The 15666-nt window shown below is 46.9% G+C and overlaps 1 protein-coding gene across 2 annotated transcripts in view; it reads right to left on the reverse strand.

The window, feature by feature from the left end:
* Positions 1-15412, reverse strand: part of LOC310689441 (unconventional myosin-X-like) — a 77549-nt gene extending 62137 nt beyond the window's left edge. Inside the window, exon 1 of one of the 2 annotated variants that reach the window (XM_083467170.1) lies at positions 15182-15412. Coding sequence is in view for 1 of the 2 variants with exons in the window: in XM_083467168.1 (XP_083323294.1) it covers positions 15182-15202 (21 nt within the window). In the remaining variant the exon portion in view is untranslated. The remainder of the gene's footprint in view (positions 1-15181) is intronic. The other variant, XM_083467168.1, reaches the window with a different exon arrangement.
* Between the last annotated feature and the right edge of the window lie 254 nt (positions 15413-15666).

Here is a 15666-nt window from a genome sequence, read left to right on the forward strand (position 1 = left end):
CCTCTCACATCCCCAGATGCAGCCCTTCCTCTCTCCCAATCACATCTCATACACAACTGCCCCTACATTGTTTCCCTCCCAATGTACCTCACAGGGTCTCATGTGAGGCTAAAAATGCCACTACAGTGGTACCTCGGGTTACATACGCTTCAGGTTACATACGCTTCAGGTTACAGACTCTGCTAACCCAGAAATAGGACCTCAGGTTAAGAACTTTGCTTCAGGATGAGAACAGAAATCGTGCTCCGGATGCAACTGCAATATTTAAAAAATACTTCCCTCACCACCATCTTCCTACATGCAGCTTTGATGATCCTCAGGCAGACATTTGTGTGGAGAAAAAGATAACATAAACTGGCAGTGTGTAGGTAGTCAGCAACGGTTCTTACAGTCACACAGTGACTGGGGAAGGTGCTGTAACAATTGTAGAAATGGCTGCTGGTTGCAGCTGAGCACCACCAGTGCAATACACCTTCCCACAGGAAACACAGCCCCCTGCTTGGCCAAGGACAGGTGAGGATTGACCAGGATTAGGAGGGAAGAGCTCTGTGAAAAGGTCCTCACACAGATGGTCTCCTCTAAATACTTGTTCCAGATCCTCCTTTTAAATGGTACATATTTTACCATCTTCTCGAAATGAGGAAATTGAGCAGAAATGGGAAACAAGGCCAAACCGAGGCGGGGGGGGGGGATGAAACCAAATTGGGGGCTTCCCCTGACCTCCAAAAGATACCACTCGATATACACACTCAGAAACATGTTTCCTAATTTGCTGCTAATAAAAGCAGCAAATGTCCCTCTCTGCAAACAGGTCACGCATTGGAGAAGGGACTTTTGCTCTTCCCTCAGAGGTCAGACATGACTAGAGTTACAGTAGCAGGAAATATTGATTTAAACCCAGTGTGCAAAATCAGAACAAGCAAATTCTTACTTCTAAATGGTATTCAATGAGTTTTAACCACTTTGCAATAATACAATGCAGCAATATCAGTGTTTTTTCTGGGGGGGACGCAATGGTACGCATACCTCTAAACATTTTGTGAATCTAAGTTTGGCCTCATTGAGGGGCAGTATTTCAATATGAGTAGGAAAATGAGAGTACCCCTAAACATTTTTTTAAAAGAAAAAAAGCACTGAGCAATATGTTCCGCAACCCCGCGGGAGAAAATGCAACTCACGAGGGCAGCTTGGAGCACAGATGCAGCAAATCAGTGAAGAGGTTAGGCAACCCCTCCATTTTTCCATTCCACGTCACTACCAAATTGTGTGGCTTCACAGAAATGTTATAGGGAGAGAGTATGACCTACATATGAATATCTTTACAGCATTTTTGTCTTTTTAAAAAAAAGTCTAGCAAAAGAGATTTAATATCCAACTTCATGAATATCAACATTCAAATCATGTCTAGCTCTGCGCCACCTCAAAAGAGATTTCAACATGAGGCTAGAAGAGGCAGCCTAGTTTATGGGAAACCTACAGAGGAAGGATTGATTGCAAAGCCACTGCGGTTATCAGCAGAAGGGCAGCCTGGGTGGGGGGCTGGTCGAGAGCCAGGATGCTACAATGCAAGCTATGGCAATGAATGCAGGGAGCCGGCTTCCTTTATGCCTCTCCATGGTGATTTAGCTCATGTTTGTTCTTGGTTGCAGTTGAGCTGCATGACTAGATGTACCAGAGGAACCTTTCTCCTGAAGACACCTCAGGGTCTTGCAAAATTCCAGAGTTTCATGGGATCCTGACTCAAGAGCTAAAAATGTGTCAGCGTATGCCCATGATGCACAGTGAACTTGAAAAGCTCAAACACCAGAAGATGAAAAGGGTGGGGAATGTTGGGATTTTTCATTTTTTTAAAAACAACCACTTTCAATTTGGTGTCTGGCCTGTGACTTGAGAGGTGATGGGAAAGGCTACTCTCTGCATGCTTTTCTGTATCACATTTCAATGGTAAGCACTTTACTTTTTTATTTGTTGAGATGTGTTAAGTCACAACAAAAAGATGACAAATCAGGATACAGGGTGAAGTCACTCAGCCTTGGCTAACGTGGCTAGCAGAGGCTCTCCAGAGCTCAAGCAGAACCTATTATCTGCTGCTTAATTCTTTTAACCAGAAACACAAAGAATTAAATGTGGGACCTTCTGTGTGCTTTACAAGTGAATGATGGTCCTTCTCTCAACTCTGTTTCACCCATGGTAGAAGATGTACAGTGAAAGACTCACCTGGGGGTACACTATCTGAAGCAGGAGATAGATCCCTGTTCTGCCGTCTTTGGTAGCAGAAGTCTAACACCCTGGGCATTATGGCGCATCTCTTGGGGAGAAATCGAGTTTTTTGAACCACTACAGTTGGCATGTGCCAACAAAGAGCCAAGAACCAAGTTCCTGCCCTGTGGTTTGATGGCCACGTTACAAGACTTTTATCAAAATTGCTAACCTATCCTCCTGGCCTCCGCATTGGGGGAGGCCTACAGTCTCCACATAAGGCTTGAATCAGGTTTCAACAAATGCATCTTCTGATTGATCCAATGGATCATGAATAAGTGATGGATACATATAAACAGAAATTAGCTAATGGAAGCAGGAGTAAGAGCACTGCCAGTGGGAAGAGCATCCACTATACCCACAAGAGAAAAAAGGGTTATCTGATCAGTCCCCAAGGAAGGTTTGGAGAGGAGGGAATCAATAATGGCTTTCAGAAAGGGAGGCCACACCACATGGATCGTAGATGGGGACTTTCATTTATACTTCTCGAACAGCATTGCGCTTCCACAGCCTGATCTCACACCCATCATCATCATCATTATCACCATCACCACCTTGCCTTCTGGTCTTCCCCTGAACCTCGACAAGCATGCCTTCCCTCTTAGGCTGGATACCTGTTGCCTCTCTTCACACCAAACAGAGCCTGTCTTCAGCCTTTACATGCTCCCTACTGTCCCGTCTCGGAACTGGCTCAGCCACACCATTCAAAACAGTTAATAGTGTGACAAGAGAGCATGAACTGCCAATCAGGAGTTGACCAGAGGAAGCAGCTTGGTGAATGGGCCAGGATGATGAGCTTTTGCAAAATGGAAAGAAAGGATATATGGGAAGAGGCAGAGATAGGAGGCAAATCAGCAGGAGATGAAGAGCTCCAAAAGTAAGGGCTAGCTAGAAATTTCATATAAGCTTCAAGGTAATAACACTTCTAATAACAAGGCAAGGAGACTTCTTAAGTGGTCAGTTTTGCAATAATGGGATGCCCTTGCAAACGCATTTAGAAACCTGCAGAAGGAAAAACGGTAATGAATACAGTATACAGGTTTTATCCATTTGTTTGGCACTTCTTTTCTATTGTGTGAATAGTGCATTTCATAACCACTGCAATGTCTTATTGCGTGGGAAAATCTTCTGCTATGGCTCTCTAGAGTTGCTTTGAGAGAGGGGGATACAAGAGTGTACAATAGTTAGAACTGACTCATGGTCAATGACAGCACTATTTTTTGTGTGTGGGCGTATTTTTCGCTCTATAAGACGCACCAGACCACAAGACGCACCTAGTTTTTGGAGGAGGAAAACAAGAAAAAAAATATTCTGAATCTCAGAAGCCAGAACAGCAAGAGGGATCATTGCACAGTGAAAGCAGCAATCCTTCTTACTGTTCTGGCTTCTGGGATAGCTGCGCAGCCTGCATTCGCGCCATAAGACGCACACACATTCCCTCTTAGTTTTTAGGAGGGAAAAAGTGAGTCTTATAGAGCAAAAAATACGGAACTTGTTTTTAGTCTAGGAATAAGATTTGTGCTGAAACAGGTACTAAGTTGGCATTCATAAGAGAGATCAAATTCATGATGATGGCAGAGCAATAGTCAATACCTCTATGCTTATTCATGATTATCTTCAGTTTCACATTCATTTTTATTTTCTGTATTTTTTTAAAAAAATAGCACCATCTGTTAGCTTGACATGCTCAGATACTCTTTTTCCAGCATTTTCCAGCTAGACTTTATCCCTTTACATCTTTTAAGTGGAACCTACTACTTCTGCTCACATTATATACACCCAATTGTAATTATATATGTGATACTGCCATGCATAAACTAGGTTTATGGGACAGCAGGGAAACCAAGTACAAATTATCCTGCTCCTCTCTGTGTCAGTGTCATTTTTTTCATGGTAGAGAAAGGTGGGTTGCAGGGGACTGCAGCAATTCCCAGTTTGCAAGACTAACAAATCATGAGATGATATACCTTCTTCACTTTCAAGAATGAGACAACATACATACCTGCCTAAAAGAGCAATTGATATGAAAAAAGGGAGGCTGCCCTGTCAGCAAGCAGCAAGGAAATAACAAGGGAGATGAGAAACTCAGGCTGCGCCATCAGTGGCTGCAGGTCAGGGCGAACCAGCTGACACCGCCCTTCCTTTCTTGGAGGTCTTCCCTGCAGCAGAGACCCACCCACTCTCCTCAGCTGTGCTTAGCTTGCAAATCCAGGCAAGGTCACAGGCAGCGAGATCTGGCTGGAGACTCACCGCCCCAGGGAACAGGAATCAAGCAATGCCTTTAGACTAATCTAATTTCCAGCTCCCTGATCTACTGGTTCAAAAGTGTCCTCAGCTGTAGTAGCAGCTGCATCTACTCTTCCCACAAATGGCAATATGGGGAATTGCTTAGTAGTCGCCTTACTGGGATCTTAAAGCGCTGCAGGTGAGCTCCCGTGTCACCCTTCTGCCCAGATCCACCAAGTGTTTGCACCTTGCTGAGCAACCCTGCATGTCCATTGTGTATCAAGGCAACAAGGTTTGCTGGAGCAAAGAAACTGGGGAGTTTTTTTTGCTGAAGAGTGGGCATTCAGGGTTCCCTTCGACATTCAATTCCACTCTGCTTCCACACAAACTCTGCAATTGCTTTGCTCTCTGTCTCTCAAAAAAAGAAAACACAGAGCAACATCTATTCAGTCACCTCACTGCAATTAACGTGCAAATGCACTCCTCACTGTTATCTACAGCGACAGCATGTCGCATGGGGTCAGCATCAAAAAAATCAAAGTAAAACCACTGCCATCTTCTTACATACACACAAATTCTGATGAGTGGATTGCAAGAGGTAGCCTGTTTGGAAATGAGTTCTTGTCTCCACACTGATGACTCCCCCTGAACTTTTCTTACCTCTCCACAATCTAGAAGAGGTGAGAATTCAGCTTACTGTACTGTACTCAAAGGTCTGGGAAGGCAGGTTAAAATTCCTTCCATGATCCAGACTTCCTTGATGACCATGACAGTGGAGACTACACAGCAGCATGGTATTAAGATGCCTGGTGCTTGGTGCTACATTCAAAGGCCCTTTGGTAGAATTCTAATATGGATAATTTATTCTAATTCGTACACTGAGCTACACCAAGCAGTTGTTCCATCACTGAAAATGAGGAGAATGTACAGATATTTGCTTCCATCTACATAGACACAAAGGACAGCTCTCTCCTGGCCCATCAGACACTCTCCCAACTGCTGATGCCTTTGGAAACTGAACTGTGTCAATATAGAACCATGTCTGTTTTAAGGATAGTTGACATATGAATGTTCGTTGTGTGGTTAGCTCTACATCAGCTGGTGGCCTGCATGCATGAATAAGTTGTTACAGGCATCGAATAGTACAGGCAGAATGTATATACCACCTGAAGCACAAACCAGTTTAAACCAACAGCACTATCCACATGACCAATCAGGATAGATTAAATTGGGGAGAAAGAATAGGATTGGGGGGGGGAATCCCTCTCTCACCCTGAATGCATTTGATTGGTTGCTTTTTTATGGGATCCCTCATCATACACATAAACCCTACATGTGTACAAATAATGTAGTCATGCAACCAACTGAATGGGTGGGGTTTGCAGTTACAATTCAAATGCCTTAACACACAATCTCAAACTTCACAGGCTGGTCAAATCAACATTACAAGCATCAAATAATCAAGTGACATCCCCTGGAAGAGACAATCCAGGATGAAGGCAAAGGCATACTGCCGAGCATCCTCCCTTTGGTCTGGGTGGAAAGGTTCAGGTCACTCCCACCAACTCCCCAATAGGCACTCAGAGGAAAGGTTGATGTCTAACACCTTGACAGCCTTCCTGTAGCCTTCCTTGTTTGCTTCATCCTCTAGACCCATGGCCATTTTCCTGGCTGTGCCCCACTCCTCCTGTTGGCTGGACAAAGTCGTCTGTCAGTCAGAACTCATCGGGGTCCAGAGTTCGAATCCCCACTCAACCATGAAGCTTACTGGGTGACCTAGGGCCACTCACCATCTCTTAGCCTAACCCCCCTCACAGGGTTGTTGCGAGGGTGAAATGGGGGGGGAGAACCATGTACACCACCTCCAGCTCCTTGGAAGATAAAGGGGGTATATAAATGTAATAAATAAAATAAAATACATGGTGCATATGTGGGTGGTGGCCAACAGAGAGAGAAATAGGACGCGACACTCTGTTGCTTCCAGGCTACCCGACAGGGTTGGTGCTGGAGTCAATGGCACCATCTGCCACAGCCTTTTCCTAGAACTGTGCATAGCAAGTCACCATAAGGCATTGCCTGAGTTGGGGAAGGCTGCTGCATCTGCTGATCTGTGGCAGGTGCATTCATGTCTTTGAACACATCGCCAACATCAGAGTTTTGTGCTAACCAGCTCACCTGGCCATGTCTGAAGGATGAGGGTTAAAATAAAAAATATTTAAAAATTCTGAACGCCGGAAATGTTTAACAGCTGCTTTTTTGCTTCAAAGCCAATAGAGTATTAGAACTACATGGCTTCCTAGCTTTATATTTCTTAAAACATCTATTCACTACTGATTTCCTTTGTTAACACACAAGTGAAAGGAGGCCAGCAGTTTAATCAATAGTCTGTTCAGTGCCCCCTCTCCTTTCCCCCGTTTTTTAAATGAATGTTTCTCAGATTTGGGTCATACTCAGATCCCATTGCAGATGTGACAGAATTATTTTTGTCCACTTCAGACTTATAGGTCTTTTATTCCAATTTCGTTCAGCTTAAGCTGCTGCTTCTTTTTTCCACGCTTGCCAAAAAGAATTGTATCTGAACCTTTCTCAGCCATACAAACAGCTAGTAGAATAGAAGAGTGGGGCAAAATAAGAAACAGCAGAACAGTGTGTGTCACTGGCATTGCACTGGTTGAAGTGCAACCAGATATTTGGATCCAAAAATGACATGCGTTTCTATGGAAAACTATCAAATTCTCAAAATACAGCTCTCTGGACTTTTATTATTTAATGTTATATTGTTTTTGTTTCTAGAGCCTTCTCTGATGAAGAGGCTGAACACCTACTTTACAACATTGGCATGTCAAAGGAGCTTTCGATGAATCCACGTGCCTGGTTAAAAATGGCGAGTGTTCTTTAAATCCCACCCAGGGCTCCGTTCCACTCTCTTTCTTTGTGACTATGAACCAGTCATGCACTACACACTTTCCTCCATTTCTGTTACAAAGAGCAGCATTTTGACTTTGATCTTATGGGACGTTCATCATTCCAAGAGTTCTCTCTCTCTCTCTCTTGTGCCATACTAGGAAGATCTGAGCAGAGACACATCTGCATTCAGCATCTGAGCTGAGCACCATCACAAGCTTGGATGCTCTGGGCACAACAAAATAAGATCTGGGTGAATGTTCCAGCTGTTATTTTCATAGGAAGCTATTAGAATGATAAGCATTAGCAGGGAGCTCATTTATAGGTAAACGTGGGCTTGGTGGAGCTGCTGCGAGGCAGCCACACACTTCTGAGCTTCTGCATGAGCACATTGTATGGAGCTGTGCCAAAGTGCTTTACTGAAAGACAAGGTGCATTTGCAAACTGCATCCCTCCCCCATCTCCTCGCATAGATCAGGCCAGTCACATTTTCGAAAGAGGAGGGAGCGCACGCCCGTTGGCCGGTTGGCACGAAGCATCCTCGTCAGAGCTGTGCTGGCTGCTGTTGTTTTAAACACCACAACGCTACCCCTCCAGGGTGACATCAGCTCCGTCTTCAAGACGGATGGTTTTATGATTCGTTCTAGCAAAAAAGGCTGGGACCAAAGTCAAGCTAACAGGTTCATGATTTGTTGGATCCTCCTTTCTCCCTTGCCTAAGAATAGATGCAAGGTTCATTCCCCCTCTTGTCCCCCAGGGAATCGCAAATGCTGGAAGAGGACACAAATGAAATTCAAGAATGACCTTGGCAAAATTCAAGCACTGGAGCTCTCTGAAATCCAAAGGAAATGAAAGCAGTAGATGCTGGACACAAACCTACCCATCCCAGTCTCCAAGGTTTTAAAAAATCCAGGTGTACATCGGTGTGTGGGTGATTAGATAAGGGATAGGAACAAACCAAGGAACCTAGATTCATGATCAACTATTGCTTTTTTAAATAGGGGTCCACTTACATGTCAAAACACAGACAAAGGTTTATTAACCCTCTCCTTGCCAGGGTGAGCAGGCTCTGGCAAAGCTCTCAGGCAGCCTGGTCAGCCACTGTGAGAACAGGGTGCTGGACTAGATGGGCCCTTGGCCTGATCCAACAAGCAAGCTCTACTTATGATCTTATCGTGTCTCCTCCTGATGAACGTTAGCATCTTGGTCCAAGTCACTAGCAAAGGGCTCATTATTTATATCCCTCTCTTTGTCATGAACAGCCACAGAAACCCTACTAAAATTCTCTTGCAACTCAGCATCTCAGTTGTGTTTGCACAAACTCTGGAAGAGCTTCTGAAGGTGAGCAGACGCAAGTTTTGGACAAGACTCCAGTTGGTTTGCCTCAGAAAGAGGGGCTCAGAAGGTGCATGATAATGGGAGCACATCCCAGGGATGGGAGGCCATGGGGGATGCTATGGAGGCCAGCCTGAGCTGCTGGGCTGCCAGTTGTTTCTTCCTAACAAAAGCTGTGGTCCACTATATTTGTTAATTGTTTATTGCTAATGTGATGTGACCCTGTTGGATTCACAATGTAATAACTAACCGTACTACCCCACTTTGCAATTACTCCAAGTGTTAATAGACAAAGGTGGCACAGAAAGCAATGCAATGCAACAACATTAAAAACAAAAAGCATTCCCAAACACCTACCCTGTGTTCTTGAAGAGATATTTCTTATATAATTGGAAACTTAATTTTTCAGAATGGTTAAGTAGCCTTACAATGAATGACGCATTGGTATCTTTAAAAGGGGGTGGGGAAGGAGTTAGAAATTCTTAGGAGCTGATTCACTTCTCTGTCCTCTCCCCAGCCAAATACTCAACACTCATTAACTTGCCACCAAATTTGTGTATTGAGCTGGTGTCTGGCAATATGAACCACAATGAGTGTTTTACATAGGAAAATCTTGATGTTGCACACAAGTGAAAAACACACACATGTGAAATAAGAACATAAGAAGATCCTTGCAGGATTAGGCCACTGGCCTATCTACTCCATATATCCTGAATATACATTGGCCAGCTGAATATACATGGGAAGCCTGAAAGCAGGACCTGAACGCAATAGCACTCAGTCTTAGATTGTCCCTTTGATTGTACCCCAATTTCTGAATGCAAATGCAATTGCTCAGCCAATCACACTGTATGCCTCCATATCACATTTAATATCCTTCAAGTGCCCATAAGGAACCTATTTGATCACCCCTCCTGAGGCTTTTCTTTCTGGCCCATGTTATCTTCCCTGCCATATATCCAAAAAGGTGTGTGTCTTGAACATAACAATTCAGTTCTAGTGAGATATACTGGTTAGACCAAGGAGGTTCTCAGCCATGAATTGCACTGGGTGACCTTGGGCCTATTTCTTTCTTTCTCTCTCTCTCTCTCTCTCTCTCTCTTTTAGTCTAGTTTACCTTCCAGGGTTGTTTTTAGTATAAAACGGAAAACCCTAAACTCTCTGGAGGAAAGGACTGGGTTGTAATAAGCGAACAAATAATAATTTGTAATGTGTAATAAGTGAAACAATAATAATTAGTCTTGTGAGATCAAACCAACATCTGGTTCAGCACTATTACATCAAAAAATGGGCATTCAGATAAGGGCAGTCAGTGCCACACTCGCCTCCTGAGTTCAGTGGGGTTGTGTGGTGCCCTTAAAATGTTGCTAGACTACAACTCCCATCATCCTTGACCATGCTGGCTGAGGCTGATGAGAGTCATAGACCAAAACATCTGGAGGGCACTACATCTCCTACCCCTAACACACACACCATCAATCACCCCTGTCTCTCAGGAAGAGAGCAGTGGGGCAACCATCTCCCTGGCCAAACATGCCCCATGTACAATAACCCAACCTTCACTTATGCTGAACATGCTTTATTCCCTTCTATGGTGGCAAGCTACTTGTTCGGGAGCCAAAAGAGTCAACAAAGGGGTTTTAGACACAGGTTGTTCCCTGCTCTGTGGCTCCACCATCTTCTCAGCCAAAGAAAAGTCACTTGGGAAGATGATGGCGTAAGGAAAAACGCAGCCACCTAACTCCTCAGAGAGCTAAGCGAGGCACAAAGTTTTGGAACATGCAGACAAACCATCCAGACCAGAAATGGATGACGAGAGCAGAGGAGCTACTTCTCTGCTTGACCCAGGCCTCCCCGCCATTCATCCCAAAAAAGCCCTGGCACAAAAAAGGCAGAGAGCAAGAAGCAGACAAACACAAGGACCACATCCTCTGTGGTCGTCCACTTCCTGCCCACAGATATACAGGGAAAACACTGTCATAGTCACAACTCCCTTTGGACACCCCTTGCCACCATTTTCTCTCCCCGACCACCCGGTTCTTTCTCTCACACACATTCAGCTGTGCAGGAGTTTTCATTGCGATTGCAAGCCACTTTCCTCCAGCCACAGAGCTGCAGTCATCTTCCTCCCCCCTCTCCCTCGCTGAGCTGCTTCTGGTTACATGTCCAGGGAAGAAGCAGGCCAGGGTGACTAGACCACTGTGGGAGATTTGGCTTCTCTGAGATCAGAGGGGGAAGGGAGAGCAAGGCAACCATTCAACCATTTGCTCTGGTTTTCAGCCTGCAAAGGGAAGTGCCCGCGCCTGCTGGCAGGCTTCCCCAGAGAGCAGGGCAGCCTGCCCACCGTACATGCAGAGGCACTAAAAGGCGCAATGGGCTCTGTGCCACCCAGGACTTCCACAACACCACAGGGGATGCCCTTCAAGCCATTGAGCCCATTCTGAGTGTTGCTGTGTGGTTTTGTTTTGTTTCATATACTCAAGACACAGCACGGAGCTACTGCTTGAAGCCAAGTTATCCAGCCAGCAAATCATGCCAAGCACAGAAGTGGCAGCCAGCTCGGCAAGAGGGCAAGCAAATATGAGCAGTCCCGTGCCCACACGTCCCCCTCAGTTCACACCCTGTCCCTCCTGCCACAGTCAGCTTCCTCATCTCAGCCTCCATCCATCCACCCATATGCTTTTCTCAGTCTTGACTTTGTACATGCTCTCCTCCTCCTCCTCCTCCCACTCCCCCACCAAACAAAGCAATTGCTTTGGGATTTGTATCCCTCTCTAATCTTCCTCCATATAAGACTATCTGCTCTCACTGCTGAGGGGCATCTTTGAAGGTTAGGTAGATAACATGACACCTTTTCAGCCACTGCACACCCAACAGGCCTTGGGAGCCCTCTTCCCCAGTGGAGGGGGGCAGGGGGAGGTGCCCACCTCCTTCCTGACCTTCCATCACTGTGGGAGGAGAAAACTCTTATGTTTTAGAAGACTTCAGAAGAGGGTTAGTTGTTGTTGTTTGGTCTGCTATGCCTCATTTCTGTTTCTGCTCTTCTCCCCCCCCCCTTCTGTTTAGTTATATTTTAAAAATTGCAGATGGCTGTATTTAGGTTTGATTTTACTCACAGCTTTAGATGAGCCGCTCAAACCAGAAATGGATGTGGAAAGAGAAGCAGCTTCTCAGAGCTTGACCCAGACCGCCCTGCTCATCGCAAAGAGCCACAGTCCCCAAAGGCAGACAAGACAGAGAATCACATCCTCTGTGTCACCCACTTCCTGCCCACAGACATGCAGGGAAAGTTGTTCAACAGAAAAGTAGGATATAATTTAAAAGCAAAGGAGCAAACCTAGCCTGTTGGTTGTAGTGTCTTGCATTTGTGCTGGGCTGCCAGAATCTCTTCCAGTAACAAGCGTAGCTCTTGGATAATGTAAAAATAGATGCATAAATAAATAATATGGAAAGTGCCTCTAACCAGGTCTAGAGTGCCCTTCAGTTTTTTGTTTTTTTTTAAGAATCACAAACTTAGGCATTCCAGCCAAGGGCAGCTACATGCTGCTTTGCATGTAGAAGATCCCAGTTCACCAGGGAGGACTGGCAATGTCCTCCCATCTGAAATCCTGGAGACCCATTGCTAGTCATTGGAGACATTGCTGAGCTAGATGGACCAATGGTCTGACTCAGAATAAGACAGATTTCTATCTTCCTGCGCAGATCCTTTTTGGCTACTTGACTACCCACTTGAGGTACCTGCAACTATGCTTGAAGACTACTGAGAAAAGCCCTGGTCCCTGCAGTGTCTGCCCTATAGAGCCATGCTTCTACTGAGCAGTGTGTATGTCTGTCTCTCTCTCTCTCTCTCTCTCTCTCTCTCTCTCTCTCTCTCTCTGTGTGTGTGTGTGTGTGTGTGTGAAGTGCTGCAAAGAACTGTCATGGATGTAAAAGGAGGGCTGATACTTTGTTCTGCCTGCATTTCAAGTCCTTTCCATACTGGCTGGGGCACAGGTTGAGGGGCAAGATGCTCCTTTGCGAGCTAATGGGGTTCCCTACAATTACAGCCAGGCACCAGACGCTCTGCGCAGCATTAGGTTAATCAGTTAAAGGGTGCAACAGCAGCTCCCAGCCACATTCTGTGCAAGGAGAATTGGGGGAGGGAACAGCAGACACGGCCTGCTGTGTGAAGAGGGGAGAGGAGGGTGGAATCCATAAAAACATCTGTTCAGATAAAGAACACAAAGAGAGGGTGGGGGCAAGATGGAGCCCCTTAAACCCATTATCTGCTCCTGCTCCCTTAGTGCCTGGACAGCTCAGACACTGAGCTTAATGGCCCAGAAACTAACAGAGGGTGGGAAAACCTCAAGCATCAGTCAAGGGGAAAGCCAAAGGCCAAAGTGGCCCAAAGACCATCAACCTCCCAGTCCAAGTCACAGCTTAGCTGTGCTCCCACACAACTCTTCCGCACTATGGTCCGGGAAAACAGAATTAGGACTGCCATGGCTAGCCATTTACTGCTCAGTCAACTGGTGCTGCTTCAGAAAAGGGCAGTGACAAGCAGACCGTGCAGCACGCAGCATCACTGCTCACATCAAGGCCACTGTCAGCCCTTAGTTTTCTTCGGCACTTCTAGGCCAGAGTAAGAAGGCACTCTTGCTTGCACAGCAGCAGCCCATTGCTGCATTAATAAGACCCCTGTCAGATGTCTGTACAGCTGGAGCTCTTGGGAAGAGAGGGGTATACAGGTTACAATGGTCAGGGAAAAACTAGGGCTTTGGGCTCCATCTCCTGAAGGCAGGCTGCAACAGGCCAAGTTGCCCCTGGTATGAAGGAGACTTACTCCAAGCACCATTGGTGGCTGCTGCTAAGTGTTCTGGGTTACAAAGACCAAGCCCAAATACACATAGGCAATAGTAGAGGCCAAGTGAGGCAGCAAGTGTTTCCCAGGCAAATTGCTTCGCCCCCCTCATCTATCACACACAAATTGTTGCTGGACCCCTGGTGGTTACTTAAAGAAAAGGTCCTTTCACTTACAGTACTGTATAAATTATAATTGAATAACAAACTGGCACATGAAATAAGTATGGATTCCTACAACTTGAAAGTTTACTCCATCAAAGTCAACAAGACTGACTTCGGAGGAAATATTGGAGACGGTTAATGTGAAATGTACAGTTATTTCTCTTTCAGGAATCAACAGGCAAGACTATTCATGACTAATTTTTTTCCCCTGCTTTGCCCTCCCTTTTCCCCTCCTCTCCCCAGTATTTTTTTCTTCTGCTGCCTGTGTCCAGCATCCTGAATAAGGACATGTGGAAATATGCATGTGCGCATGCGCATGCACACACACACCAGCCCTCTTCAACTGTATTGACGGGAATTCCTTGGGCACAGAGCCCGAATTTACTCATTTGGAGGAGGGTAAGGTGACTGTTTTCACTTTAAAAAATACAAAAAACCAGACACAGCAGCAGCTGAGTGCCACTTTCAATCAAGGGAGCACCCTGTCATCTCTCCCCAGAGAAACAGAGGAGTAGATGCTACATGAGCGTAGCAAAAATCCAGCGTGTGAATTAGTAACATAGACAGACATAAAATCCCCAAATGGCTCATCCATTTCAGAACGAGTTCTGGGTTTAACGCGTCTGTTGGGGTATATTACTCATTCACACAGGAGGATGCACCCATCCTCGCAGAAGCAAAGGAGGAAATCAGATGTGCCAAATCTGCCCCCTGCATCCCAACAAGTCAAGGTTCAAAGCCTCCCTTGTCATCACTGGAGAGAGGCTTGGACACCAATAGACTGTACAGACCAGCTGAAGGGTGGGAGATTCTCGGGGCCAGTTTTAAGGGTCACCCACAGCAACCAGACTGTCTCACGCCCGCCTTCCCCTCCCAGAAGGAAACTCCTGCTCCAGCGAAGCTTGACAAGCATAGCCCCGGTCTAGCAAACGGATCATCACCCCTTGCTCCCAAAAGGTCCCCACCGGACCCGGTTCTGTTTTGCACTGGAGACCCTGCAGCTTTCCCCCTCCCTCTTCTTCCCAATGCCAGGGCTAAGTGTGAGGATGGTGGGGAAAACGAGGTGCTCCTCCTTCACCTTTCATGGGCAGAGAAGCCCCCCTTTGCTCCTTGGATCTAAAGGGAGAGGAGCCCTTGGCCTCAGCCTCGACCCTCCGCCAGAGACCCTTGGATCAAAACGAGACCTGACCCCCGACACACCCACCCCCCGCCCGGGCAGTCTCGCTCAGCCGTTTGACGGCAGCCTAGCCGAGCCTAGCAGGGGCGCCTGGGGACCGGGGGGCGACCCCTCCTCTTTGGCCGGCCAGAAAGGAATTCCGCGCGCCCGCCGCCGCGCTTGAAGGAAGGCGAGGGGCGCAAAGGCAAGGGAAGAAGAGTCGCCCTAGCGTCGAGGGACTAGCAGCTTGAAGGGGGCGGGACTGTACCCTCGGGCTCGTCCTCGCCGCGCTCTCACCTCCTGCAGCTGGGGGTCCATCTGCTCGGAAGGCAACGCCGTTTCCAGAGGCGGTGACGCTTCTCCCTCATAGGCGTCCACCTGGCCTGGTGAGGCGGCGGCGGCGCCCTCGCTCCAAATCTTCAGCGCCTCCCCGGCGCGCTCGGTAGCAAGAGCCGCAGCACGAGCATCCCGCAGGCAGAGCAAGCCCAGTGGCCGGCTCCAGCCTCGGCTCCGCCCCGACGCCTGATTGGAGCCCGAGAGCGCCTTGGGTGGCGCCTGCTTCGCGCCAGCGCCGGCCTGTTGCCCCACCTTCGCCTCCGCCCGCCTCGAGGCGCGGAGGGATCAGGGAGGTCACTCCCAGGAACGCGGACCTGGAAGTCCTGCCCCCTGTAATCCCGTTTGTGGGTAGCGGGAAAGCACTCTGCACTTGCTCAGAAGCTCTCTTGTTCGTGCTTAGCGCCGAGTATATGTTCCATGGCTTGAGACCTGGAGATTCTGAAGTG

The sequence above is a fragment of the Podarcis liolepis genome (assembly GCF_965112155.1).
Source record: "Podarcis liolepis genome assembly, chromosome: 1".
Lineage (NCBI taxonomy): Eukaryota > Metazoa > Chordata > Lepidosauria > Squamata > Lacertidae > Podarcis > Podarcis liolepis.